This window comes from Saccopteryx leptura, chromosome 2, assembly GCF_036850995.1.
Source record: "Saccopteryx leptura isolate mSacLep1 chromosome 2, mSacLep1_pri_phased_curated, whole genome shotgun sequence".
NCBI lineage: Eukaryota > Metazoa > Chordata > Mammalia > Chiroptera > Emballonuridae > Saccopteryx > Saccopteryx leptura.
In genome coordinates, this window is record NC_089504.1 from 118,572,031 (window position 1) to 118,598,551 (window position 26,521).

General features: G+C 35.6%; 1 protein-coding gene across 2 annotated transcripts in view; it reads left to right on the plus strand.

The window, feature by feature from the left end:
- Positions 1-26,521, plus strand: part of EEA1 (early endosome antigen 1) — a 134,171-nt gene that overhangs the window by 73,049 nt on the left and 34,601 nt on the right. For both annotated transcript variants that reach the window (XM_066368647.1, XM_066368646.1), the window contains exons 11-15: positions 7,379-7,717; positions 13,819-13,968; positions 14,628-14,747; positions 21,254-21,457; positions 24,834-25,034. In XM_066368647.1, the coding sequence (XP_066224744.1) occupies positions 7,379-7,717; positions 13,819-13,968; positions 14,628-14,747; positions 21,254-21,457; positions 24,834-25,034 (1,014 nt within the window). The remainder of the gene's footprint in view (positions 1-7,378; positions 7,718-13,818; positions 13,969-14,627; positions 14,748-21,253; positions 21,458-24,833; positions 25,035-26,521) is intronic.

The following is a 26,521-nucleotide window of genomic DNA, read 5'->3' on the forward strand; positions in this document are numbered from 1 at the left end:
CAGAATTTCTGGATCATATGATAATTTTGTTTTCAAGTTTTTGAGGAAATCACCATATACAGTGCAAAAGAATTTTCATAAGTAGTGCACAAGGATTCACAATTTTCCCACTTTTTGCCACCATTTATTCCTCTCTCTTTCTATATGTGTGTGTGTTTGTGTCTTTATAGTCACCATCCTAATGAGTAACAAGTGGCATTTCATCATGGTTGATTTGCATTTCCTTAATGGTTATGATGTTGAACATCTTTTTGTGTGCTTTTTGGTCATATAATATAAATTGGGTTGCTTGTTTTGATAGGGGAGCCCAAAAGTGAGAACATTGGTTTCAGTAATAAGTAGCCTTTTAGTTGTAATGAGTAGGAGATATGTAAGGGTTATGAAATAGTTAATCTGCTTGCAATTCTCTCTTAATGGCTTCCTAGCCTTTACTTTGAAATGTAGCAAAAAGTTTACCTTTGCAGGTACATCAGGGAAAGACTACATTGGGGAGGGACCTGACAATTAGGGGGGTTTAAATTACAATAGTTAATAGTTGTTTGTGAAAACCTAGCCACAGGATTTACTATGAAAAGTTAAGGTCTATAAATTAATTAAAAACTTAGTTCACCAATTTTAAATCTTTACTTTGTATCCTAAGAAAATAGGGAGTCTTTTCACAGATAATTCCCAGAGGCACCAGGTCTTGGCTGTTCCTGGGAGACACCTGACTTGGGCTGCCTTGAAGACTTACCAAGGACACCAGATGGGACCCTGCTGGTTAGGCCTGTGGTACTTCAGAAGAATTGCAGAGGAGATGTTTCTGCAGCTGGATCCCATGACTAACTTCATGGACTTTTTACTTTTTTTTTTTTCCCTGAACCCTATAAAAACTGCCAGTACCAGGAGAGATTTAAAGTGGACAGGACTCCTCTGCCTTTCAGGGTACTGGTATTTATTTCTAAATTAAAGACACTCTTATATACTCAGGTTCATCTCTTTTGATTGGCTGAATGTGAAGAGCTGCCCCAAACCTGGCTCATTCTGGTAACAGAATCTGAAACCATATCAATACAGTTTTTGTACTTTGTAACATGAAACTCCATTCCTCTGTCTTGCCTTTTGAGCCTCTTTTCTGTGCATGATTTTGTAGTATTGTGTATTAGTTATGTGGAAAATACTGGTTTACTGACTTATGCAAAGCTCTCAAATATTGATATATTTTATTGTACAGTATCACATTTGCTCATATCACCATCAATCTCAGAATAGGCTTTTTTTTTTTTTTTTTTTTTTTTGCGAGAGAGACAGAGAGAGGGACAGATAGGGACAGACAGGCAGGAAGGGAAAGAGATGAGAAGCATCAATTATCCATTGTGGCACCTTAGTTGTTCATTGATTGCTTTTTCTTATATGCCTTGACCAGGGCACTAGAGCAGAGCAAGTGACCCCTTGCTCAAGCCTGTGACCTTGGGCTGCAAGCCAGATCCCTTTGGGCTCAAGCCAGTGACCATGGGGTCATATCCATGATTCCACTCTCAAGCCAGTGAGCTCAAGCTAGTGAGCCTACACTCAAGCCGGATGAGTTCATGTTGAAGCTGGCGACCTCAGGCTTTGAATCTGGTCCTCTGTGACCCAGTCTGATGCTCTATCCACTGCGGGTCAGGCGGAATAGGTTTTAAGTATGAGGAAGACACGTGGTAGATACAAGTTTTCCAAAATTCTAAGGTTAATTTGAAAGCTTTATTTTATCATTGGCAGCAAATACTATCAGTTCTATTCTTTGAAGTGACAGGTTCTCTTCCTCTCCAAGTCTGAATAATCATAGTTTGTCTTTTATTTCCAATAAAAATGGTATTTCATGAAAACAATAAAAGCAACTAACTCAGTTTATAATTTATAAATGCTTTTCCTTGTGGCAATTACGTTACTTTTTGGAACACAGCAGAAGTAATCCATATAGTACTTCCTACTTTTTCACATGATTTTTTCCCTGTGCTCTTACACATATTGTAACTATGGATATTCACTTATAAATCTCATGCATTTGTGCAAGAATTTCTCTGTTACATATTCTCAAGTGAATTTTTTTGTAGGCTACACACATGCTCAAATTTACTAGGTGACCCCAAATTACTTTCCAAAGTAATTATACTAATTTATCATGGTTCATGGTCTGCCTCTTAGAAACTGACCAGGATGTATATGTGCAGTGGATGCTTATGCTTAGTGTAATTTATAATGTATTTTTGAAATATTAAATTATTAATAAAGGACATGATTTGATATCGATAGCCTAAGGTATATAATCAAATAATGAAGCACAGATTGTGCTTGTTTATACATATATATTCACACACACATATACATTGTTAAAGGAAATACTATGGCTATTTTATGAATAATACATGGAATCAAGGTGGTTTACTATAGTAAAATAATATTTTTGATTAGGGAGTAGGATTTTCTACTAATCTTAAAAATTCTTGTGTAAGACTTCACAATTATTTTTCAAAGCGTTTTCCTACTTAAAATTTGCTCACCGGTTAGAGGTGCAGTTCCTTTTCTCATGGTTCTTCCTGTCTGCCCTCTCCACTCCATCTCACTGCATGTCCTTGACAAACCATAACTATTGACAGTGGTGATATCCAGCTGTTTGAATTTGGAAATCTCTATATGGCTTTCTGAAGGTTATCACATAAAATGGCAAGGGTAGCTTTTGTGAATCATGGGCAACATCAAGGTGGATAGGTCACACTATAATATGTAATGAGTGGAAAAATAATTGCTTTTGCGCTGTCAAGATTTTCAGCATTAAACCAGTAGTTTCTAATTACTGGCTTTGAAAGCTTAAAAGCAGAAGGAGAATATTGAAGAAACTTCTTTTTTAGTTTTAATAAGAATTATATTTTGACATTTAAAAAAAATTCTGCAGCTCAGTTTTAATTAACTATTTCCATATAAAATTTGAGCAAAATCATAGTTATTTAAAGCTACTACAATAGTATAGGTCATTGAGTTATTTTTGAGTCTCACCTCTCACCCCTTTTCCACCCTCCGTTGCTCTCCTTTTTCCAACAGTCCCAGTGTTAAGGTGCTTGTAAGCCAGAGCTGGAGCTAGGTGTGCCAAGTAGTTACCTTGCTTTGTATTACCACTATATTGCAGAGCGGTACATTGGTATCAACAGTAGAGTACAATGGTCAGAGGCATGTTTAAATCTCAGCATTGCTATTGACTGACTGTGATACAAACTCTCAAAGTCTTTCCTCTTATACTAAGAAGTACTGTTATACACATTCACCTCTTAAGATCAATATGAATATTAAAAATATTAGTAGTGCTTAGACCAGTTTCTGCTGTTTAGTAAGCACCTCAGGGAATGTTTGTTTTTGTTTTTATTTGGTAAGTATTGTGATACAGAATTGGGTCAGGACCAAGGTGGAAGTTTTCCTAACTTACTGCCTAGTAACTCAGGAAGGGCTTTTGTAGAAAAACATAACTTTTTAATTAGTCTTAAAGGATGCTAAGGAGCATTTTACTTGCAGAGGGTTTAATGACATTTTATTTTGAGAGCTAGATATATACAGGAGGCACAGGAATATGTAAGAGCACAAAATATGAGATGTTGGAGAGCTACAAGTCAGTTTGTTCTTTCTCACCAAGCTGTTTTGAGGAACAAATAAGATGAGAACCCCCTAAAACTGCTTTATAAGCTATCAAGCATTTAAAAAATGCCTTTTTTTCCCCCACTCATTCTCATTATCTGGGCAAGTAGCAAATGAATACAGGGAAATTGACGCTAAGAAAAATGCATTGAGAGAACAATTGGTGGAAAAATCAAGAAGACTGGACATTTGGAAGGAGAGAATTTTGCTTACCCACATGATAATTATGAGTTAGGCTTAATATTCATTTTATAATTTAAACTTAAATAGGATATATTTTGGGGAGTACAATTTGACTCACTGAGTGTCTTAAATTGTACTGTGAAAAATTATTGGACTTAGAATCATAATATGTGACTGCCACTTGGACAAGTCATTGGGCTCTTTCAAATGTAGCTTCCTTGTTTGTAGAATGGGGATGATAATGTCTATCATATTTTGTTGTAAGGACTAATATGGAGAAGTACAAGTGCAATTATTTTCTTTAATGGATTCACTGTACTTTAAAAATTCAATCTTCTAAAACCTTGCATTTACTGTTCTTTTTTGCTTCAGATTTTATGGGAAGACCATAATAAGAATGGAAAGTTATATGTATCCTGATTTATTGATGTCGCCCCATTAAAAAAATAAAATTAAAAAAAAAAGAATGGAAAGTCTGTAGTGTTAAATATAGTTTGCCTTCTTCATGTAAAAATTATATAGTGTGAGTAGATTAGGTTCTTTTTAAAAAAATTTTATTTATTGATTTTAGAGAAAGAATAGAGAGAGATAAAGGCTGGGGGAGGAGCGGGAAGCATCAACTCATAGTAGTTGCTTCTTATATATGTGCCTTGACTGGGCAAGCCTGGATTTCAAACCAATGACCTCAGCATTCCAGGTCAACACTTTACTGTGCCATCACATGTCAGACTAGATTAGGTTCTTATAAAAGAAAATGGTTTAGGTTCTTTTAAAGAAAATTCAGTTATCTCCCACGTGTGTAAAAAAGCAGGTAGATTTTGATTAATTTTTCAGACAAGTGAATTTGAAACAGTCAATGGTTGTTATGTATTTTTGCTCTTTTAAGCTGTCTGAAGGGTCATTTATTTTTAGAACTGGTGGGATTCCTTGATTTATTATAAGTAAGCCTGTGGGGAAGAAGACTAACGTATTATTTGCTTAATTTTTTTTTTTTTTTAACAGAGACAGAGAGAGTCAGAGAGAGGGATAGATAGGGACAGACAGACAGGAACGGAGAGAGATGAGAAGCATCAATCATTAGCTTTTTGTTGTGACACCTTAGTTGTTCATTGATTGCTTTCTTATATGTGCCTTGACCGAGGGGCTACAGCAGACCGAGTAACCTCTTGCTCCAGCCAGCAATCTTGGGTTCAAGCTGGTGAGTTTTGCTCAAACCAGATGAGCCCGCTCAAGCTGGCGACCTCGTGGTCTCGAACCTGGGTCCTCCCCATCCCAGTCCGACACTCTATCCACTGCGCCACCGCCTGGTCAGGCTAGCCTTTAATTTTTGTAGCATGTTTTAAAATTATATCTTGCCCAAGTTCTCAGAATTTGTGAGCTTGTTTGCATTTATGGAAATTCAATAACTTATCATTTTCTTTAGAAAGACCCAACACATTTGTAGATCAATGAATTGATAGGTTTAGCTTATAAATTCTAAACCAAATGTTATTTTCTTAAAAAAGAAAATGTAAAATTATGTCAAGAAAGATTTGCAGTTACTAAGTGCTAATACAAATGTCTATAAAAAGAATTTTTCTAACGTGGTTTGACTTAAAAGTATTCTGTAGTATTTGACTTAAAATACTCTAGTATTTTAAGTATTGTCTAGTATTGACTTAAAAGTATTTCTCTAGTCTTTTGACTCTTCTACCTTTTAATTCTATTTCTGTTGATTGGTCAAGGCACACATCTTTTGGCTAATTTTGCTGCAAACTTCTGGTTGCTCTTCTTATGTCTAAGTGTTCTTCCTTCTCTTTTATACATGCTTCTGTCATCTTTCTCAGCACTGCTTTTTTTCTACAGCATTTTCCTACTTGGTAATTTACATTAATATACTTTTTCTCAGAGAAGTTACTGCTGCCTTTCCTTCTTTAGTGCCTAGATTTATTACTCTCCTTGTAAGTGTTTGCTTTTTCCCCAAATGCAACTTGTCTGTTCCATTTTGTCTTTTTATATATTTGTTTCTTTTTGTATAGAGCCATTGGCATGACTCATGTATACCTATTACATACTTAACTCCTCTAACCGCTTTACCAAGCTCAAACTTTATTTTTAGGTGATTGTAACTTACTAATTACAATAGCTCCACCTGACTGCTTATTTTATTTTAAAAAAATTATGCTCTTAAAATTTGACACAGCTTTTGTATTAATTTATTTTTGCTTGCACATTATGTTTTGACTTTCTTATGAATGTTTGTTTTTCTTTTGATGCATGTGTTTCATTTAGATTATAGTCTGTTTAAAGGCCAGAGGCTTTGTCCTGCTACAATTTCTGCATTGTTCCTTTCTAGCATACTGCAGATAAAAACTGAGTAAAATAAATGGCCCTGGATCGAATCTCCAGGTGCCCCCGGTGTCCTCTTATCCCAGCTATCTTCCTTACGGAATCTAGTCAAAATTCAGATTCAGATTTCATGTGTGAATGTGTTGATGTACAATGTTCAATATTAATTGTAACAGCTCCACTGAAACCAGACCTTGTCATTTGATCTGTTGATTCAGATCTTTGATTGATGGTATCATTTTTACATTTTTTACTTGATAGTATTAAGTCAAATAATAAAATATAAAGCAAGTAAATGATATTTTTAGATCACTATTTTATATACTTTGAAAGAAATTTGAATTATTCTTAAATTTGTGACTCTTAACAATGGTCCTTTATCAAGAACAGAAATGAGGAATGGGTAGGATCAGGCATACTAGATGAGTGAATGGTATTGTTATGGTAATGCCCTTGTCAACTATGAAATTGCAAAGCCAGAAATCAGAATTTCCATAGCTTATTGTCATTCAAAATAATTTTTAATGCTATAAGGGTAGTTTTAGTTTTTAATTTAAATAGGAGACTAGAAATTCTTTTCTCCTCCCCCGCCCCCCCCAAGTTAGAAGCAGTCAGACAGACTCCCGCATGCTCCTAACTGGGATCCACCCACATGCCCACCAGGGGGTGATGCTCTGTCCATCTGGGGCATCACTCCATTGCAGCTGGAGCCATTCTAGTGCCTGAGGCAGAGGCCATGGAGCCACCCTCAGCATCCAGGCCAACTTTGCTCCAGTGGAGCCTTGGTTGCTGGAGGGGAAGAGAGAAATAGAGAAGAAGGAGAGGGGGAAGAGTGGAGAAGTAAATGAGCACTTCTCCTGTTGCCCTGGCCGGTAATCAAACCTGGGACTTCCACACTCCAGGCTGACACTCTACCACTGAGTCAACTGGCCAGGGCCAAGAGATATTCTTATCCTAAAGAATCTAGTAGATTTTAGGATTTTCATTTTATGTCAAAATTTTGTTGGTAATTCTTAAATTATATTAAAGAGTTTAGTCAAGTGGGCCAATAATAAAATCATGTTAGTATGTAATAACTTAATACTTCTTAACTAGAATATTTTCACTTTTTATATTGTAATACTGACTAGGAGATACTACTACTGTATAAATTATAGTATTTGAGTAATTAGAATAATTAAAAATATTAGAAAGGAAATAAACTGTTAAATTGATATTTCAGAACTTGACTGAAAAGTTGATGAAGAAAGAACTTGACTATACTCAGTTAGAAGAGAAACATGACAATGAGTGTGTGAGTAAAAAGATTATACAAGCAAGCCTTCATCAAAAAGACCTAGATTGTCAACAGCTTCAGTCCAGATTATCTGCCTCAGAAACTTCACTGCAGAGAATACAGGAAGAATTAGGTGAAAAGGGAGAAGCTGTTCAAAAGCTCAAAGAAGAATTATCAGAAGTAGAGACCAAGTACCAGCATCTTAAAGCAGAGTATAAACAGCTCCAACAACAGAGAGAAGAAAAGGAGCAGCATGGGTTACAACTCCAAAGTGAAATCAATCAGGTAAGCGACGTTACTTTTATTTATTGTAGCTGCTCCTGTGGTTTCTTCTTAGTTGCTTGATGGTTATTCAATTATAATATAGTTCATTAAAAAATTTTCATTTGAAAAAAAATAAATTTTCACAACGGTAATATTGAGTCAGATCTCATTTTCTTTCAATTCAGTTTTCCGTAGGAGAAAAAAGTGGTATTATTTATCATATAGTAATGTTGGGAAGTGTTTTTGACTTAATACATATAATTGCGTAGGATGGTACCTGGCTCATGGTAGGTACTCTCAATAGGTATTAGCTTTTGTAATTAATTCAAATTGTTGACTCTTCTTAAAATTTTTCATATTTTTGCTACTAAAATTTGAGTATAATTATTTTTAAACCAATAGTATAAAAATTAGCTATTTTGAAAGGAGAAAATATATTAGTCCTGATAGCTATTTCTTATAGATAAATAATGTCTTATCAGATGAAATTTAATACAAATTTTGACTTTGCCATTAACTTAATTTTATATTATATATTCTAGTTATTTCTTATAGATATTAAAAATTGATTGAAAAATGAAAATTTGGAGAAGAACAAAGTCCTTAGCCAGGTTTTGATAATGTTCAATGATTTTCACAAATAGTTGTGATTCTTGCTTTTGTGGCACAATTATTTTTGTTTTTTTGGCCTGAGATATTCTTTCTATTCCTCTTTTTCTTGATAAATAATTAACTCCCTTTACTTGTTACTTCTCTAGAAATCAATTTCTGAACAATGCTACTTCTAACCTCTCCTACCTCTAAAAGATGGCTTAAGCATGTATATATCTTGATTGCTTTACCTCCCACAGTATAGTTACATTACCATATGTTCTTTTTCACTAGACTCTGAACTCTTTGGGAACAAAGACCATGGCTTATTTATTTTTTTATTCTCACTTCCTTGCTTATTGCTTGTTTATCAGCAAATGTTTTAGTGAGTAAGTGAATAAATAAATGAAGGCATTAATAATAGAAAGAAAGAGAGGCTTAGAGATGTCAGTGAATAACTTAAAAGTGAATTAGATATTTGATACAGAAATAACAAAGGACAGGGTACCTTAAATGATTATATAAATATCATTGAGAACAAGACAAATACTATCCTATACCAAAGAATGTGAGAATTAAAATAAAATAATACTGTAGGCCCTGGCCGGTTGGCTTAGTGATAGAGTGTTGGCCTGGCGTGCAGGAGTTCAGGGTTCGATTCCCAGCCAGGGAATCACAGGAGAGGCACCCATCTGCTTCTCTACCCCTCCCCCTCTCCTTCCTCACTCTCTCTTCCCCTCCCGCAGCCAAGGCTCCATTGGAGCAAAGTTGGCCCGGGAGTTGAGGATGGCTCTGTGGCCTCTGCCTCAGGTGCTAGAATGGCTCTGGTTGCAATAAAGCAATGCCCCAGATGGGCAGAGCATTGCCCCCTGGTGGGCATGCCGGGTGGATCCAGTCGAGCGCATGCGGGAGTCTGACTGTCTCCCTGTTTCCAACTTCAGAAAAATACAAACAAAAATAATAATAATAATACTGTATATTATGAGAATTTCAAAGAGTCCTTCTCCTGTTTTCTTCCCACTGTATAGTACTTTATATTGTGCAATTCTTTTGTCCAGATATGTGACCAGGAAAAGCTTTGTGTAAGAGAGAGGTGGTGCTTGAAATTGTGGAGACTGGATAGGTTTAGGCAAGTAGCAGTTTGAAGGCAGGAGGACATTCCAACATGAAGGATTAGCAAGAGTAAACTAGTGGCAAGAAAGTATTACAGGAACCAGGAAAAAGGGGGGAGGGGGAGCTAGAAGTGGGTACAAGGGAGATAATGGTGATGGAAGACATGACTTGGGGTGGTAAACACACAATACAATGTGCAGGTGATGTATTATAGAATTGTAACACCTGAAATTATATAATTTTATTAACCAATGTCACTCCAATAAATTCAGTAAAAAAATAAAGGAAAAAAAAAGAGAACCAGGAAGGGCCACTGATTTGGTCTTAGAGTAGGAGAGGAGTGGACTACTGGGGAAGAACATTTGGGTTCTTGAATAGCAGACTGAGGAATTTGGACTTTATTTGGTTGTCAGTGGTTGGAGGGGCATTAGGAATCTTTGAGAACCTACACAAACTTATTTTTATACAATGACTTGAATATGTGATTTTTGGGTTTAGTCATAATTCTGTACAAAATAGAGGCATACTGAAGACCTTGAAGTGATACCATTTATCTTCTTTCTTTCAGCATACTGTCTGGATTCTACCATCAAAGTATGTTTCAGATCTGTTCACTTCTTTTCATCTACACTGCTACCACCCATAACTTAAGCCTCCATCATTGCTGACCTTGGCTACTGTATTAGCCTTCTTACAAGTTTTCCTTCTTCTAGAGTCCTCCTTGATCTAGTCTCCCTTTAGAAGTCAAAGAGATCTTTTGAAAATATGAAGGATATCACTTTATTTCTCCACTTAACACTGCTTAAAGTGTCTTTGCATTACACTTTGAATTGAAACCAAATGTCTTAATTTGGTATGTAAGCCTCTGTATGTGGTATGGCCCACGCTATGTCTTCAAACTCATCTCATGCTGCTGTGAAGCCATGTTGTTCTTTCACTTTCTCAATCACACCAACACTTAAATGCTTTCCTGCCTTAGTTCCTCTGCCTGTCTTTTCCTCTTAGTGCTCTCTTGCCTTCTTTGCAGGGTTGGCTCAAGTGTCATTTTTTGCAATGAAGACTTCCAGGACCACCCTATTTAAATAGCTTGTTTTACCTGTAGTCTGACCCCACTTCTTCTTTCTTGTTCTTTATAACACTTTATATTGTATATTAGTTTTTTGTTTACTTCCTTATTGTCTAAAATTCTCATTGGACTGTGAGCTCTTTAATGTGAAGAATTTATATTATTCTATATTCTATCAGCATCTATACTTAGGGCTTTCAGTAAATATTTGTTGGAAGAATGAACCTCACCATAAACCTTTTTTTCAATATTATTAAAATGTGTAGGCATCAACTGGGTTTGTTTTACTCTCCACTGTATCATACTCAGCATTCCTTTCAGTGTTGACAAAATTAGATAGTTGGCAATTGCCATCAAAGGACTTAAACAAGGCAACCTATGTCTTTCATATTTGAGTTTATGAACACTTCTAAAATAACCACAGATGTGCAGGTAATAGTTTGTTGCTTCATTAAAAGATTAGATCCCATCAGTTTTACTTTTAAAAATTATCTAACATGCCATCATGAATAGCATAATGGTTTATCTGTGGATTTAGGAACCAGCTGCCTAAGTTCTAGTTCTTTGACGTACAAACTATGTGATTTCAGGTAAGTTATTTAATTTGTGCCTCAGTTTGCTCATCTATGAAATGAGGATAATAATGGAACTGTCTTTATAGAGTTATTATAAAGATTAAATTAGTTATTACTTGTAAAAAAGCATGTAGACTAGGGCCTGGCACATAGTAAACATTAGGAATATCATGAATAAATAATTATGTATATAAGTTTACAAAATTGACTTTACTTAAGAACATATACATATATGTACATATCTAAAAATGTGACTTTAAGGTAGGCCAGTTTATTAATAATTTCAATGTGTATTATTTTTACTTTTAATTTACCAATTTTTTTTTCTTTTTGAGAGAGAGAGGCAGGGAGAGAGAGAGAGACAGGAACATCAAGCTGCTCTTATATGTACCCTGACAGGGAAATCGAAATAGAAACTTCCATGCTGGGACTATACTCCAACCGACCGAGATATCTGGTCAAGGTTTGATTGATTGATTGATTTTTGGAGAGACAGAGAGAGGAAGAGAGGAAGAGGGGAGGGGCATGGGAAGCATTCATTTGTTGTTCCACTCAAGCATACATCCATTGGTTGCTTCCCGTGTGTGCCCTGGCCGGGGATCGAACCCGCAACTTTGTTGTTTTGGGACGACACTCTTAACTGACTGAGTAGCTGGCCAGGGCTTAACCTATTTTTCTTTAACGTATTTATTCTAAAATGGTATATCATCATTGTGTAAGTGATTTTGGCCTGCCTCTACTCTTGGGCAGCTTTGATTTGAGATTTATTTCTTTATTAAAGTTCAGGGATTTATTAGGAATTATACAATAATGAATGACAAAATTATCAAAAATATATATGTTTTTATCTCACAACCTGTAGTTACTTTAGAGAAATGAAAGTGTTTAATTTGGAGGTTCTCAACTCTGTCTGCACATCCGAATCATCTGGGGAAATTTTAAAAATTACCCAAATCAAGGCCTTACCCTTGATCCAATTAAATTACTATCTCTGTCATATTTCTGGGCATTGGTATATTTAAGCATTTCCCCTGTGATTGTACCAGGCAGTTGAGATCTAAAAACTACTGCTTTCTAAGTGTTGCTTTTTGCAAGTAATTTCTGAACTCTACTGAATCTAAATATCATGAGTCTAAACTTTTATGGAAGAAGTCTGAGTATGTATTAAAAATGATAGGAGATTCTTACTGAGCAAGTTTAGAATCTAGGCCTGGATGATGCCTGTTTATAAGAGATTGAGCACTTAGATGCTTGAAATATGAGTTTACTTTGAAAGCCTCATTTGTTTTCAGGATTGGGCCTACTTCTTTTAGTGAGAAGGAGACTGTTTGGGTAGTTGTTACAGTGCTAACTCACTATAAGTGCATTTTAAGAAGAATAAAAAGGAGACAGATGGTAAGGTGCTGGCTAAGGACAAAGATGAAATAAATGCATTCTCTTTAACTGTTATTAATTCCTCTTTTAGTTATGGAAACATGTTTACTTTAGAAATTAAGTTTTTTTAAAAATTAAAGATAGGATATATTTTGATAGCCATAGGTGGTTGTTTTTATAGCATAAGAAAATAATGGGTAGCTACTTTTCTGACAGAACTTTATTTTTAACTTGTCAGTTGTGAATTTTTATGAAGAAATATGTGAATATAGATCATATGTATGAATATGACACAGATGCTTAAATATTTTAAGATTTACCATAAATAGATTTGGTTGAAAGCAATTATATAGAATATGCTTTAATTTTGCTGAGGCATATACATTTATTTTAAGATTTGAGACTGGTGTATCAGAGCATTCTTAGTCTAGAAGCCTTGCCAAGGGTCCTGCATTCTTATCTCTAGGCCACTCTCTTCTTTTACACTCCCAGAAGTTGTGCAGTGATTCTCGGAAATTAATACAAATTTTTATCATTTTTTAATGGAACTTTCTCCCCCCACCCAACCCGACACACACACATCTCAAGAGAAAATAACTTATTTCTGGTGGTATTAGAAAAAATAGTGAATTTGAGAAAGTGATAATTCTTTAGGTCCAGGTCAAATTTCTCCATTAATTTTAACTAGGTGGCAATTTTAGAGTTAGTGGATGAGGGTCACCTAATATTTAAAAACAAACAAACAAACAAACAAAAACCCTTTGTTCTATTTTATTTAGCAATTATCTGCCATTTTGATTATTTTGGAGTGCTTTGTGCTCTCAATACCCAATGTTAGAAGACAATTGTGGTTCATAATTATGGAAAAACAATAGAATCATTGTAATATTTAATACTGTGGAATACGTCTGAGTGTGCCCTGAATGTCTTCTTATTTTAAGACTTTATTCATTTTAGAGAGAGAGAGAGAGAAGGGGGTGGAGGGAGCAGGAAGCATCAACTTCCCTTTGTGTCTTGACCAGGCAAGCCCAAGGTTTCAAACCGGTGACCTTAGCATTCCAGGTCAATGCTTTATCCACTGCACCACCACAGGTCCTGTATGTCTTAATATTTAACTTTTGCTCTGTTATTTTAAATTCTTCAAACGATTTTAATACTATGTCCAAATAAGAGTCTCTCTAGTTTACTGTATTTCCTAAGAGAGCAAGAAAATGAGAAACTGTGGTGTTTAATCAGTTTTAGGTGATTCATCATAATTTATGTGAATAAAATTTAATTGGATCATAAAAATTATGCTATTGTACTTACATTGGTGAAAAATAAAACATTGGAAACTAGGCGGTGGTAGGATATGGCGGTGGAAGTATGTTTACACATATGTATATACATTTCTTCTTTTTTAGTTACATGGCAAACTTCTGGAGACAGAGCGCCAACTTGGGGAAGCTCATGGCAGGCTGAAGGAACAGAGACAGCTCTCAAGTGAAAAGCTGATGGATAAAGAACAGCAGGTGGCTGATTTACAACTCAAACTTTCTCGTTTAGAAGAACAGGTAAGCTAGTATATCAAATGAGTTTGTTAGCAAATTTATTGATAGATTTGAGGCATCTGGAATATTGGTATGATTCATTCTTCTCAGTAAGTGATAATTTTGTTGTAGAAAAAATAAAGCAAATACTGATACTATGGTTTAAATTATTGTTACAAAAAATTTGTATGTAATTAATTCCTTAATCATATTAGTATACAAAACACAATAATAAAATAAATACCCTGGCCAGATAGCTCAGTTGGTTAGAGTGTTGTCCTGAAACGCCAAGGTTGTGGGTTTGATCCCTGGTCAGGGCACACACAAGAATTAACTAATGAGTGCATAAATAAGTGGAACAACAAATTTATGTTTCTTTCTCTATCCCCCTCTTCCTCTCTCTCTAAAATGAATAAATAATTACAAAAAAATTTAAAATAAGTATGAACCTGGAGAAAGAATTGTATTCTCAGAATGAGAGTCTGTTTCTAGGGAATGGTTTCTTAATCATCCTATTAAGATTTTATAACTAATGTGATACTGCTTTTAAGGTTGATTTTATATGTTGTCTAACTTTACTATTCAGACTTGAGTATTATGAGATTTGAAGTATTGCCAGCTGTTTATGAAGGATAATACTTTGCCTTTAAGTTGTCAACTGACAGTCTACGTTAATTTTTAAGTTGAAGGAAAAAGTAACAAATTCCACAGAACTGCAGCATCAATTAGAGAAAACAAAGCAACAGAATCAAGACCAACAAGCTCTTCAGCAAAATACTACAGCAAAACTTCGAGAAGCTCAGGTACATATTATTTGAATTATTAGCCTTTTAAACAGTAATAGTTAAGACATTATTCTTTTGCTGTGATAAAATTTGATAATGCAAAATACTTGATTATGAAGGGTTTTGATAAATTTTAATGTCTGGATAATCAAAATCTTTATCTTTTTCTTTTGATTGCTATGTTGAAAATTATCTCTAAAATATTTTATAATTTATTATAGGTAAATTTATTTATTTAAAATATTTAATTATTTAATTTATCAACTAAATGTATATTAAATTTATCTATTGAAATAAAAGGTTTATTATTTATTTAAATTATTTTTGCATAATATATTAATATTTAGTATTGTTTGTTATTTATTAATTTTCCAATTACTGTTAACATACAATATTAGTTTTAGGTGTATTGTTTAAATAACTTATTTGAAAAATAAAATAATAATATTTCCTGGTTTAGTTAGCTCAGTAAAAAATAACATTTTGTATTTCCTACAGTAGAATGTAGTGTTTGTTGGTCATGTCTTCTTCTACTTCAGAACTATGATATGAACATTGAAATTGTTGGTATAGGAAATAAAAGTGATTGCTTAAATTTATACACATTCTACAGAATAGCTTAGAAGATGAAAAGAGGTAACATTTTTTGGGTTTTTTTTTTGTTTGTTTGTTTGTTTGTTTGTATTTTTCTGAAGCTGGAAACGGGGAGAGACAGACTCCCGCATGCACCCGACCGGGATCCACCAGGCACGCCCACCAGGGGGCGACGCTCTGCCCACCAGGGGGCGATGCTCTGCCCCTCCGGGGCGTTGCTCTTTTGAGACCAGAGCCACTCTAGCACCTGGGGCAGAGGCCAAGGCGCAATCCCCAGTGCCCGGGCCATCTTTGCTCCAATGGAGCCTCGGCTGCGAGAGGGGAAGAGAGAGACAGAGAGGAAGGAGAGGGGGAGGGGTGGAGAAGCAGATGGGCGCTTCTCCTGTGTGCCCTGGCCGGGAATCGAACCCTGGGACTTCTGCACACCAGGCTGACGCTCTACCACTGAGCCAACCGGCCAGGGCCTTTGGTTTTATATGGAGAGGGAAAGAGGGTGTCCAAATGTTTGAAGTGAACTCAACTTTGATATTCACTTATCCCTTTGATCTTTCATTAATTCATGGACTGTTACTGAGCACTGTGTGTCAGGTCCAGTGGCACGCATGGCGGGTAAAGAGATGAGTGGGACACAGCGCTGCCTTGGGGAATGGCAGGCTAATGCTGTGCACACAGAACACTGTCATGTGCCTCTCTTTTTTTTCCTGATTTTGGAGTGGCTTTGGAGTCTCATGGATAGGGATCAAAATATTGTATTCATTTATTTGTTTTTTTCATCATTCAGTCAACAAATATGTGCTAATGTCTGCTCTTAGCCAAGGAAGTGATTCTGTGGATATGACTGAAGAAAACAGATAAAAATGTCTGCTCTCATGGAGCTTAGTGAGGGACAAACAAGAGCCAAGATAAATAGGCAAAACATATAGCGTGTTAAATGTTGATAATAGCTAGAGATGAAAAAAGGGATGCGGAGTAGGAAGTATCTGCAGAGCTGGCTGTCAGTGACCGCAATGCTAGGTAGCATTGCTGGAAATGGCCCCTCTGAGAAGATGAAAGTCCTGAGGGAAAGGAGGGGGGAGCCTGTGGATATCAGAGATGAGCCTCAGTATATTAAAAAGCGCTGAGGCAGGGGTATATCTAAGGAACATCAGGAAGCCAGTCTTTGGAGTGGTATGAATGATGAGAAATTAAAAGGGACACAGAGAAATCATAGAGGGTCAGAACATGTCAAGCCTCTTAGGTAATTTTAAGGCTTTTACTCTGACTGAGAAGAGAAATCATTGGAGGTTTCTGAGCAAAGGCGGAACAGGCTCTGACTGACAGTGTCACAGGATCACTCTGGCTGCTGTGTTGAGAGTAGATAGTAGGGCCACATAAATAGAAGCAAAGAAATTAGCTAAGAGACTACTACAATAATCCAGATAAGAAATGATATAGGTTGTATATAATTTTATTAACCACTGCTACCCTAATAAATTCAATAAAAAATTTAAAAAATTATAGAGGTTAGACCTATATCACTTTCCTATGGAGAAAAGTATAGATAGTGTGAAGCAGTCAGATTCTAGATATACAAAGGTAAAGCTGACAGGTTTACTGATAGATTGATATGGACATTGAGAAAACGTTAAGGATGATTCCAAGGATTGTGGCCTGGATAATCAAAAGGATAGAGGTCAAACAAGATGAAGACAGAGAATCCTATTGGATTTGGCAACAGGGACTTCATGGATGACATTGATGAGAGCAATTTGGATGGAGAAGGAGGACTGAAAGCCAGATGAAGAGAGTTCAAGAAAAAATGGAAAGAAGTTTGAGAGAAGAATATGAATAACTCTAGAAGTTTTACTGTAATGAGTAGGAAGGAAATAGGTTGGTAAAGCTGAGGGAGAGGATTTGGCGCAGGTCTGCAGCCAAGTGGGCTCTTGTATACTGTACCCCACAATTAAATTTATTCAGCCAGTCACAGGCAAAGCTGGAAATGACAGCTTTTTACCTTCAAATAGACATGCTGTTTCTTAGACTAAGGGGAGAGCAAGGGGCTGATAGTAACATGCTTATTCTTTTATCCAAATTAGTTAAATTCTCATTTCCTGGGAAGGAATAAGAGAAGAATGTCAAAGAGGCCAGGCAAAGTCTCTCATTATGGAAACATGAAAAGTCCTAAAATTAATTAAAGAAATGTCATGAGTATAATTCTAGGTGTATGTATGTATGTGTATAAAGTTATTATGGTAGCAGAGAGGACAGATCTAAATTGGATATAGTCTGGAAAGAGTAGTCATTAAAAAGCTTCTTAGAAGTGGCAATCTGAGTAGCAAAGGATGCATAAATGTCTTAAGGTTGCAAAGACAGTAATAGTGAGGAGTATACTCCAAGCAAAAGTTATAAGCACAAGTATACTGAAGCCGGTGTGAGCTAAACTATTAGATTTTGTAGAACTTTGAATGTAATTGAGAGATCAGTTAGAGAAGAGGCCAGAATATTAGACATGTACAAGTTTATGAAAGGTCTTGTGTGCCATTTATTCTTGAAGATAGAAAGCTGAAGGTCTTAAGATAGAAGTACCATAGCCATATTTGGTTTTTAAATAGATTATTCTTGTGGTTGTGTGAAAGATGGATTTTGGAGAGAATAATCTGAAACTAGAGATCAGTTAAAGATTAATAAATACAATATTTTAGGTGAAAAATAGCAATCTTAGTTCAAGCAATTGTAAAAATAATGTTATGGGTCAAATATAAGTAATATTTCTGAGGTAAAATAAACAGAATTTGTTGACTTAATAGTTGTAGTGAATGAGAGAGAAAGGGAATGATTTTCTTATTGATAACATCGATTGCACGGTAAACAGAGATGTCATCAATTGTGTTAGTGAACCTGAGACATGGCCATCACATTTTATAGGGGAATGTGATGAGTGCAGTTTTGGAAATGTCTTGAAGCATTTATGGGTATAATTTAAAGCTTATATATATTAGCTATGAGAGAACCATCAGGATATATGGGATAAGTGGAATTATTAGACTAGATATGGTCAGCTAAAAGAGTATAATGAGAAAAATAGGTGATAGTAACACAAGATACCAGAAAACATCAGTGCTTAAGGGATGGATGAGTAGAAAAAGAGTAACCCACAGAGAGAATGATCAGAGTAATTAGGAGAGCTTACAGAATGGATCCTAAAGGACTTCAAAGGCGGGTGTGTGGTGGGAATGCCTAGCATAATGAATGAAAAATGTCCCTTAGATTAAGCAATTAAGAGTAAATATGTGACCTTGTCAAACATAATTTAAATAAATTGACATAGTTGAAAGTCTGATTTTTGATTGATGAGTAAATGAGAAACTAGGGAGTTAGTAAAACGAATATGCATTACTTTTGAAATTTAGATGTGAATTGTGTAAAGACTGGACAGAAACTGGAGTGGGGCTTGGTTCAGAAAGTGTTTGGGAGAGAGAGAGAACTATCTGCACATGTTTATAGTCTGGGACAAAAGGACTGATAGGGAGTCATTGAGGATGCTGGAGGAGAAGTGACTGAAGGAATAAGGTATTGAAAAAAGCTATGATGTCACTGATACAGTAAGTGGTGTTAAATTTGAATTTATTCTCTGAAGAATATCCTTTGAAGCTTGAGGAAAGAAGGCAAATTGAGTGTATATAATTTTATGGGTAAGGAGATAGAAAATCAGGGTGGATATTCCTGAAGATTCTCCTGCCCCCTTTTGTATAAAGTTGAAGATAATAGCTCACTGTCAAGCAATCAGAGACTAAGAGTTTGAGAGAGTATTGAAGCTTTTACATGGTTATTGAGGGAAATATTTGAGGATGAGAACCTCACTAAGTATAAGGATTGACAAGATAATTCTGAAAATGGAGGTTGGAGTTTAGAAATTTGTAGTGGCACCAATCTGTAGAATTTTGTGATTTTGCTCTAACAGTACTGAGAAAGGTAGGGGTGAAGGAAGCAGACTGCAGTATTGGTCTAGGATTGGGCTTCTTTTGGGGTGGCTATATTGCAAATTTGGGGGTAAAAGGAAATGGAGAAGAATGTAGTTGAAAGAAGTGTTAAAGTTAGTTCATATTCATATGTGAAGACAAGCTGGGCTTTTCCTAAATCAGCCAGAAGAAAATTGATGTTTATGTCTCTGACAGTGAAGAGCAGAAATGGGGTCATGAAATTGGGAGATGGCCAGGAAGTTGTGGTCACAGAGTAGTGTAGATGAGGTTTTCATCTGGAACAATTTCAGGTGATTACAAGATTTTACATGTGAATGATTGAATAGAGTGAGTAAAGGTATAGGAATTAAGGTGATATGAATGTTGAGGTTGTGCTTTTAATTCTCTATGTATTTTGTATTTCCCAGGAAATTGGCAGAAATTGGGATTGAGAGAAAGACTAAATCAGGTCTCAAGTCTTCAGTGAATGAGGTAGGGATTTATAGATGACAGCAACACAGAATAGAGGGTAGAATAAATGAATCAGTCTCCAAAGCAGCATGAAACATTCACATAGGGGAGAGCAGTTGTAGTGAAAAAGCAGGAAAGGATCAACATCCCCTGCTTTTCCAGAGGGATAGGCCTTCGTATCAGAGAGGGTTGAGGGGGAATCAAACTCTGAAAAGGTGAACACGTATTGTTTACACCTTGGAAATAGAGTAACTGGAAGGAGGCTTAGGCCTATGGTTCTAACAGATTAGTGGAACATGGAAAGGGGATCATTAGTGGCAAGAAAGAGGGTGAGAGCAGAGAGGTAGGTTGTCTTGCGTTATTTTGTGATTGAAGCTTAGAGGGATAGGAAACATGTTTAAAAGTGCCTGATCTAAAATATTTTAATATTGCCACAGTATTCTCAATATTTTAATATTGAGAATTAATTTAATATTGAGGATTCATTTAATATTTAATATTTTAATATGGAGAATCCCAGGTTGTTGCTAGCTCTGTGTCACAGGTAGTGTGAGTGATGGTAAGATTTGCTGAGGGTTTTGTTAGAGCCTTGTTCTGGGTAGAGGATCTCTATCCTTAAGACAACTGAGGCAGAGGCAAAGGCTATGGGTCCACAGCTTAAAAATAGTAGTGGGCATTGTTCTGGATGTGGGCTGTTACATTGTGTTGTGTAACATGACTTTGGTAAAGTAGAAGAGGGATCCCTTGATGTATCAATAGAAGAGTACTTTTGTGGTACGGAAGTGAGTCTTCTTGCATATGTGTGTTAGAATATAGTCATTTATTTTTCTGTTCATTCAACAGATATCTTAGAGTATGTGTCTTAGATATATCAATGAATATAAAACAAACAAAAATCCTCATCTTTGTGGAGTATATAGTATAGTGAGGGGGTGGAAGGAAGCAGGTAAACGTGAAAAATAAGTAAATATTTAGTGTTAGAAGGTAAGTGCTATGGAAAGAAAAAAATATTCAGGAGAAGGTATATTGGGAAAGGCTGCCGTTTTAAATGTATTGGTCAGAGTAGGCCTGATTGAGAAGGTGACATTTGAACAAACATTTGAAGGAAAGGGAAAGAGCCAGGATTGTGAGAGAAGTGTTCCAGGCACAAGAGACAATTAATACAAAGGCTCTGAGGCTGGAAGGTCCCCAATGTGGTTTAGGAATAGTGACGAGTCCCGTTTGTCTCAAGTCCCATTTGTCTCAAGAAAAGTAGTAGGTGGTGAGGGCAGAATATCACAGTAAGAATGTGGTTAATTGAAGGGTTTTTTTGTTGTTAAATTCCAGTTTATTATCCATAATATAGATCTATATTAAATATATAGTACTGATTAGTTAAATTTGCCATGTTAAAATGTAATGATTAGTTTAAAAATGTAAGACTAAGTATTTGAATTTTAAAATTTATTATCAATTATTTTAAGTTTAAGGAATAATTTTTCCAGTTCTCTATCCTTAAGATTAGTTTTCAATTCTTTACAGAATGATTTGGAACAAGTACTACGTCAGATTGGTGACAAGGACCAAAAGATCCAGAACCTTGAAGCCTTACTACAGAAAAGTAAAGAAAATATTTCCTTACTAGAAAAGGAAAGAGAAGATCTTTATGCAAAAATTCAGGCTGGTGAAGGGGAGACTGCTGTTCTTAACCAGTTACAAGAAAAAAACCATACATTACAGGAACAAGTAAGCTTGTCAAATCTATTCTATTTCTAAAAGTTACTATAAATCTCTAAATACTATGACGTGTTTTATTTAAATGATTTTTCATTATGGTTATCTCACTTACCTTAGAGGTGGGTTCCTATTGCAGTGAAATTAAGTTAACATGATTTGAGAAAGGAAACCTCAGTTCATGTCCCAGGATGTAACTTATTATTACCTATATGACCTCAAGCAAATCATTTCACCATGTTAGCTCATTTGAAAAGTAGAGATGTTATTAATAATTATACTTGCCTTATACCATTTTGTTATGTTTTGAAAAAAGAATGAATAATAAAATATATTCATAAACTCAAAAGTATCAGTCGAATGTTGGTTGTTACTCTGTATTGGTTAGCATACAGACTTAGTGGTTACTTATATTTTGATTATGTCTTTGGGATATATAACTAATAATAATTTTGATGTTACCATATTTTAACATTTGTATGTAGTTTAAGAGGAACTTAAAATTAAGCTTAATACATTTTGAAACTTTTCAGTTTTTATAAAAACTTTTCAGAATTTATAGTTGCTTTTTTGGGAAGAATCGTCCAATGAGAGAATTATAATTATCTAAATGAGAAAGTATTAAAGTATCATTAGGTCATATTTTTTAATTTGGGTATTAGAATATAATATGATTTTTTTCTTCAAGTTTCAAAGTTGGCCTTGGTTACCAGTTTTCATGAACAATTCTTTAGACTAGTTTTTAGTTGTAACTAGCATACAACTTAACATTGCTTATCATATAGATATGACCATAAAAACCTATGCATTTTTTATAAAAGTATAAATAAAAATCTATGTACTTCTGCTTCTGGCTGTGCTGGAGGAACTGGTACTTCTTTAATCCTCCCATGGTAAAAAACTAGGAAATTGGGAAAAAATGTATAAAACCACTGTTTTCAGACATTGTACAACAGGCAGAACAGGGCTTTGATCCCTGAGAGAAGAGAAACAGGTGAATTGCATCTTTCATCTACTCCAACTGTGGTCATGAAGTCACTTGCCAGACTCTGGTACAGGTGAGGAAATCAAAGGAAAGCACAGTGATCTCATTGAATTGAGGAGTCAGAGACTGAAGAAATTGAGGCAGCTCAAATTTTCAGGGCAGAATATCAGAGAGGGGGGAAAATATGGGGAGCAATCTGTGTAGGGACCCACTTAAATCTTTGGCTGAATATTAAGCTTTTTTTTTTCCTAAGTGAGAGGCAGAGAGGCAGAGAGACAGACTCCCACATGCACCCTGACTGGGATCCACCTGGAAACCCCCATCTGGGGCTGGTACTCTGCCAATCTGGGGCTGCTGTTTGTTTTCCGAGCAACGGTGCTATTGCTGGTGCTCCATTGCTCAGCAACCGAGCTATTTTAGCGCCTGAGGCGAGGCCATGGAGGCATCCTCAGTGTCTGGGGCCAACTTACTTGAACCATTTGAGCCATGGCTGCAGGAGGGGGAGAGAGAGACAGTATGAGAGAGAGGAGAAGGAGGGGTGGAGAAGCAGATGGTCACTTCTCCTATGTACCCTGATAGGAATTGAACCCAGAACTTCCACATGCCGGGCTGATGCTCTACCACTGAGCCAACTGGCCAGGGCCTGAATATTAAGCTTTGAGATTCCATGAGGCCAAACAGTGAATAATTATTAGGAGCTGTAGGCTGAAAAATTATCAGATTCACTGACTGAGAAATGTTAGATTATTTAGCCAGTCAGAGAAGAAAGATGTGGGTGAATGCTTCAGGGAAGTCAGTAGAAACCCCAGAAATGTCACACCTTAGAAGTAACTTTAAACTAGCCCTATAGTAAAAAGCTGGTGCGTATTCAACCTAACAAAACATAAAAACAAGTCAAAGAATCCAGCTGAACCACAAGTATACTAACTGCCTGCTGAAACAAAATTAAATATTTTTTTGAAAGAAGACAGCAAAATCCAGAGCTGCCACAATAATTATCAAAACATTATTAGACATATGAAGAAGAAGCAGTGAACATGTGAGCTATGAGCAGGAGAACTATCATTCAATGGAAAGACATTCTGAAATGAGAAATGATGGAGTCAACAGACAAGTACTTTAAGAAGTTCTTAGAATAACATGGATAAAAAAAATACATAATAACAGAAATAGAAGTGGAACCAGTAAAACAGAGCAAAGTAGAATTTCTAGAGCAGTGATTTTCAATCATTGTGTCACAGTACACTGGTATGCCACAAGAATTTTAAAACATGCAATATCTGGCTATTTAGTCAAGGGTACTGACCTCTTTTCCCTTAGAGTGTCAAACAAAAAAGTGACAACATCCAACACAGCAATGGTCATTTGGTGTGAATGAATAAAATTATATTTATTTTTTAGTCATATTGGCAAAAAATATGTTTTTTGGAGTGCCTCAGAATTTTAGTGATTACTTAAATATTCCATGAGATGAAAAATGTTGAAAGTCACTATTCTAAAGATTTTAAAAAGAGATCTGAAATAAAAATTTTATTGGATGAGCTTAATAGATTAAGCAAGAAGAAACTAATATCAATGAACATAAAGAAAAGGTAATTGAAAATGTCCAAAACAAAACACAGAGAGAAAAAAGGCTAGAAAAAAATGAACAGTGCCTTATTAATGACCCGTGAGACAGTATCATATAATAATTGAAGGGTGGGGAGGAGGAAAAAATGTATGTATAGAAATAATGGCTGAAAAAATTTTGAATTTGATTAAAAATGTGAATCCACATTCATGAAACTCAATGAGCTCCAAGCGAGGTATACAAAAAAAAAAAAAAAAAATCAGATGAATTGGATTTTATCTAAATTAAAAATGCATACTCTTCAAAATATATCATTATGAAATTAAAAGCCAAGGCTAGAACAAAATATTTATAATATATATATATGACAATTTAGAACTATCCAGAATATACAAAGAACCTTTATTGCTCAACCAGATTCATGATTGGGGTTAGAGATGAGTGGAGGGTACTGATTACAAAGGGGCATAAGGAAACTTATTGGGGAAATTGAAATATTCTGTATCTTGATTGTGGTGGTTAAATGAGTGTATGTACATTTATCAAATCTCAAACTATACAATTCAATTGGGTTAGCTCTATTTCATATAAATTATTGCTCAATAGAAATGGATTTAAAATAGTAGGAATTGCTGAATTTTATGTTATTTCTTATGATTTTGAGATACTGTGTTTACTTATTTTTAGAAAGATGTGAAATTTTTTCTTTAAAAAAATTTTGAGATAACCTATTATAATGTACTTTAATATTATTGTGGTACTTAAATTTGAGTGTCTTAGTTCTTGTTATACCATTTGTGACCTTCATACTTAGAGTCTTGCTAATGTTGTAGGTAACTCAACTAACAGAGAAGCTGAAGAATCAGTCAGAAAGTCATAAACAAGCACAAGAGAATTTGCATGACCAGGTGCAGGAGCAGAAAGCGCATCTTAGAGCTGCACAAGATCGTGTCCTTTCCCTAGAAACCAGTGTCAATGAATTAAACAGCCAATTAAGTGAAAGCAAGGAGAAGGTCTCTCAGCTTGACATACAGGTAATATTGAGTTATACAATTTAATGAGTTTGTTTGAATAAAACCCTATTTTTTAGGCCATCAAATCTTTTAAATTGTTTTCCTCTGCTTCTTTTTGTCCCTTGCCTTCCCCCAACCTTCCCTGTCCCATTTCCCTTTCTCTCTCATTAATGAAAAAAAATAGGGAATAGGAATTGAATAATGGATTGTGTTTAAACAATTTGTTAAGCTTTACTGTTAGCTTTCTTTCTTTCTTTTTTCTTTTCTTTTTTCTTTTCTTTCTCTCTCTCTTCTTTCTCTTTCTTTCCCTCCCTCCCTCCCTCCCTCCTTCCCTCCCTCTCTCTCTCTCTCTCTTTCTCTTTCCCTCCCTCCCTCCCTTCCTCCCTCCCTCCCTCCCTCCCTCCCTCCCTTCCTTCCTTCCTTCCAGCAAACTTCCTGAAAATACTGGGGTTTTTTGCTTTGTTTTCATGAAGTTCTAATTGCTTATGAAGTTCAAAGTAGTTTGATATTATACCATTAGATTTCTAGGTTATTTGACTTTGTTTTCTTTTTAATTTTACTTTAAAAGTTTGATTTTTATGGTACCTTTATGTTTTTGTTTTTTTATTAATTTTAATGGGGTGACATTGATAAATCAGGGTACATATGTTCAGAGAAAACATCTCCAGGTTATTTTGACATTTGATTATGTTCCATTCCCATCACCCAAAGTCTAATTGTCTTCCGTCACCTTCTATCTAGTTTTCTTTGTGTGCCTACACCCCCATCCCCGGAAACCACCACACTCTTGTCCATGTCTCTGAGTCTCATTTTCATGTCCCACTTATGGAATCATATAGTTCTTAGTTTTTTCTGATTTACTTATTTCACTCAGTATAACGTTATCAAGGTCCATCCATGTTGTAAATGATCCGATGTCATCATTTCTTATGGCTGGTATAACATTATCAAGTCCATCCATGTTGTAAATGATCCGATGTCATCATTTCTTATGGCTGGTATAACATTATCAAGTCCATCCATGTTGTAAATGATCCGATGTCATCATTTCTTATGGTACACAGTATTTATGTACCAAAGCTTTTGAATCCACTCATCCACTGACAGAAACTTGGACTGTTTCCAGATCTTCACTATTGTGAACAATGCTGCCATAAACATGGGGGTGCATTTCTCTTTTTGAAACAGGGCTATGGTGTTCTTGGGGTATATTCCTAAAAGTGGAATAGCTAGGCCAAAAGGCAGTTTGATTTTTAATTTTTTGAGGAATCTTCATACTGTTTTCCACAGTGGCTATACCAGTCTGCATTCCCACCAGCAGTGCAGGAGAGTTCCCTTTTCTCCACATCCTCGCCAGCACTTATTCTGTGTTGTTTGGTTGATGAGCGCCATTCTGACTGGTGTGAGGTGATATCTCATTGTGGTTTTAATTTGCATTTCTCTAATGATTAGTGATGTAGGGCATTTTTTCATCTGCCTATTGGCTATCTGTATGTCCTCTTTGGAGA